This window comes from Protobothrops mucrosquamatus, unplaced genomic scaffold (genome assembly GCF_001527695.2).
Source record: "Protobothrops mucrosquamatus isolate PMUCROS unplaced genomic scaffold, P.Mucros_1.0 scaffold16218, whole genome shotgun sequence".
NCBI classification, from domain to species: Eukaryota; Metazoa; Chordata; class Lepidosauria; order Squamata; family Viperidae; genus Protobothrops; species Protobothrops mucrosquamatus.
In genome coordinates, this window is record NW_015401983.1 from 486 (window position 1) to 4,221 (window position 3,736).

Sequence of the window (3,736 nt, forward strand, 5' to 3'; positions counted from 1 at the left end):
GCCCGTAATTTTTGACCAACTGCAGCTCTCCTTCCCATATGACTTAAGTAACATTTCCCACAGAATTCTGGCAACACTTTTAAATCTGATCCCCAAAATGGAGTACTTTCAGATTGTTGGTCCACTTCCTGCAAGTCAAAAAAACTAAAAATTATTTTTCGTAGCACCTCTTGAAAGTCTTAAACTGTTGGCAGATAAAAAAAAAAAAAAGACACATTGAGATAATTAAGACAAGGCATCAGCTTGGATGAAATAAGCAGCTTCCTGAATGAACTCTTCAGAAGGGGCAAAATAAAAAGGCACCTTGTTGGTTGTCAATATCTCCATTTTCCTTTGAGAAGCATAAGAGAGAGAAATGAAGAACAAAACTCCCGGGGCTATTATTGCAAAGAACAGATTGGCACGACGTTCTTGATAGTGATAAAGAATTCAAAGAGAAACAGGGCAGGGCTCCTTTGTTAATCTCCCTTTGCTCCAAAATAATATATATATATATATATATATATATATACTTGGAGTAAGCACCCCGACTCAGGTTGCCCCTGAATGAAAAGTGAAAAGAACAGTTTAGATCAGCTTCCAAGAATATTTCTGCAAAGCCTCTCCAGCCTGATGGGGGCAAAAAGGGGCTGGTCTCATGGTCTCCAGGGAGTTGTGGGATCCTTACAGGGCCTTCCAGTCGATCAGCTGCTTCCCGGATTTCTTCAGGAACTCATTCGTTTTGGAGAAATGCCTACAGCCAAAGAACCCCCTGTGCACCGAGAGGGGCGAGGGATGTGCTGTCTGCAGGACGTGATGCCGTTTCTGCAAGAAGCCAGAGGCGTTAGACTGTCCAGCCCCACAACTGGAGAACCGGAGTGACTTAAAGGCACAGAGTAAAAGGTTAGCAGAGCCCGAAGTATCCCGACTGTCCCGTGGTCAGAATTAAGCAAAGAGATCCTTACAAGCAGGCCACATTTCTACATCTATTGAGTTAGAAGGTGGGTTGACTTTTAAAAATTGAATAGTTTCATTGGCTAGATTCATCCACCGTGCAAAGGTTCGGTTTATTTTAATCCTCATTTGTAGACAAGCTCTCTGGGCTCTCCCACCACCGCGGTAAGGAGCAAAGCACAGATAGGTTCATAATTTACTGCAAGCAAACCGCACGAGGGCTAAGTGTGGGTAGCTCACTCCAATCCCCTTTTAAAGTTGCATGCAAACAGCAGTGCTGTCAGAAGCCAACCTACCCTGTCAATGGAGCTGCCCTTCTTCTGAGCATAAGCTCCCCACAGCATGAAAACCAGGCCGTCCAGGTTCTCGTTCAGCCAGGCGACCACGGCGTCTGTGAGCTGCTCCCAGCCCCTCTCCCGGTGGGAATTGGCTTGATGAGCTCGGACGGTGAGGACAGCATTAAGCAGCAGCACACCTACATTGTTAAAAAAAAAAGAAAAAAGGATGCCATTAGTAGGAACCCTGGAATAAAGTCATTTTTGCTCCCACCAAAGCTGGATAATCAATGTCACTTTATATGCCCATCCAAAGTTGATGGGACAGAAGAGCGGACCGAGAACTATTTCCTCTCCCAGTTCATGAGAAAACATGGCTTTCAAGCATAATTTTGTACAATTTCAGTTACAGTCCCTCAATACAATAATTGCATTTTTTGTTCGCTATTATAGATTTTGCCATAAGCCTAGTTTGAAAGATTGCAATTGATTTGATTACTTGTGTTGCTTGATGAGAAACGCAATTGTGAGAGGTTAGGAAAAAAACCTATTTAGGGGAGACGCCTCAACCAGTCTGGATATGCGACCTTCAATTTTAAGATTGGTCACAAAGGCTGGGTAACTCTAGCAGTTGAAGCATGAATGCAGCACAATCAAAAGCATGAAAGCAATTGGGGGGAAAATGACATTGGGTCACCTTGTTTAGCCCATCCAGTCAAATCTCCATGGCCAGGATGAGAAAAGCCTTCTATATCCACAGCAAGCTCTTTGTAAATATTTTCCAGGCTACAAAGAAAAACAAGTTTTTTCCTCCTAAGTCTCAGACACTCTATGTCTTCACACAATATAGACTCAACAGTCGACTGTTCCAAAGAATGCTATAACAACATGGCGCCCCTGAACCTAACAGAACGTGGCCACAGCTGAGCCTACCTGGGTGGAGGGGGAACCGGTCTCTGGACGCTGAAGCAGAGCCCGTGAGCTTGATTGGGCCCGTGATATGGATCTTGGCCCAAAATGACAACTTTCACCTGAAAGCAAGAGCAGAAAATACTGAAACACTCCACATTTGTTATTTCTGTTCTCAGATAATTTTTGTCTAGATTTATGCTTCTATTTGATGAGACAGAAAATTCTTTCTTTTAATAGTATTCCAAAAAAGCAGCAAATGGCATTACATAAAATACAGAGAGACTAGTCAGGGTGACAGGCATTATGAGTTACAAAGCTGAGTTGCATTAAGGCAGGGTTTGCTTAAACATGAATGACTGAAAAAAAATCACAATGGCTACCTGTGTCAGGTGAACCCAGCTAATAACCAAGGGTAAACACCCAAAGATAACACCACCCATGCGTAAAGGAACAAGAGGATAAATACAGACTAATTGCAACAGGTTGACTTACATCATGGATGTCACACAGCTGGGTCCAAGAGAAGACCTGATGCTGGGGTGGATAAACTGTACAGCGCTTGCGTTCTTCAGCAACAAATGCCATCAGCTATATAAAGAGGAGAAAAATTGACCTGGAGCTCAACGAAAGGTCATAACAAACTAAGGAGACATGACATTCCATAACATGCACCGAAACAGTCTTTGCCCCCTGATGGTGTTCAGTACTCTCATCCCAAATTCTGCTGGAAATGAATTACTGTGTCATACCCAGGCATCTCAGATTTTATCAAAACATGGCTCTTAAAACGTTCAGCACCATTAAAAAAGGTCTACAAACCAACTGACCTAGTGGTCTGGTAGCCTTTGAGGATGGACTGCTGAGCTAAAAGCACTTGTCTAACCTTGTATCAGCAGGAACAGGCTAAATTTCACCCTCAATAATTAACAAGCACCGCTTCTCTTTAATTAGCTGGACTAAGATCTCAAAGCCAAGAAAATGGGGAGGGGGGGGGACCTGATCCCTTCGCAAAAGTCCTGGCTTCTCGCCCACCTGAGCAAAATACGGTTTGGAGAACTCTTTGGCCAGGGAGACCCTCCAGCTCTGCCCCAGCTCCGCGGGAATGTAGCTGGCGGTGCGGGCTGCGAGCTTCTGCAACGCCACCTCTTTGTTTTTGCGGATGCGCTCCACCAGTTCCGGGCTAAGCGGGGGAGATCGCGGCGAGCAGCCATCAGTCTTCGATCTTTTGGCGGCCTGCAAGAGGGAAAAGGAACGGGTCAGGAGCGGGGGCGGGGGAGCAGGGAAGAGGCAGCGGGGAGACGACCACATTCCCAAGGCCGCCGCCATGGAGGCGAGGCAACCGCAGCCGCCTCTCCGGCACTTCCGGCCCCGCAGAAACACGTGCACATTTCGCGGGAAAAACAAACCCAGCGTGGCGCCCAAGCTCCTTAATTAGCCTGAAGACACCGCCCCTTCGCCTTACTCTATTGGTCTACGTCCATTGTTTCCTTGGCCCGCCTCGTCCTCTAATTGGATTGCGGGTAGAAGAGGGTTACCCTTGTGACCAATCGGGAGCAATATTTCGAGCTAAGATCCGCCCCTCTCTTGGATTGCTAAAGCATGGATTCTCATTGGTT

At 46.0% G+C, this 3,736-nt stretch overlaps 1 protein-coding gene across 1 annotated transcript; it reads right to left on the reverse strand.

Moving 5' to 3' along the window:
- Positions 1-502: 502 nt before the first annotated feature.
- LOC107301745 (uracil-DNA glycosylase-like) lies at positions 503-3,446 on the reverse strand. Its single transcript, XM_015830930.1, has 6 exons — positions 3,153-3,446; positions 2,613-2,708; positions 2,142-2,239; positions 1,906-1,994; positions 1,230-1,408; positions 503-804 (listed from the first exon to the last, which is right to left on the reverse strand). Exons 1-6 carry the CDS (start codon positions 3,444-3,446, stop codon positions 664-666), a joined length of 897 nt encoding a protein of 298 aa, XP_015686416.1. The 3' UTR covers positions 503-663.
- Positions 3,447-3,736: the final 290 nt, after the last annotated feature.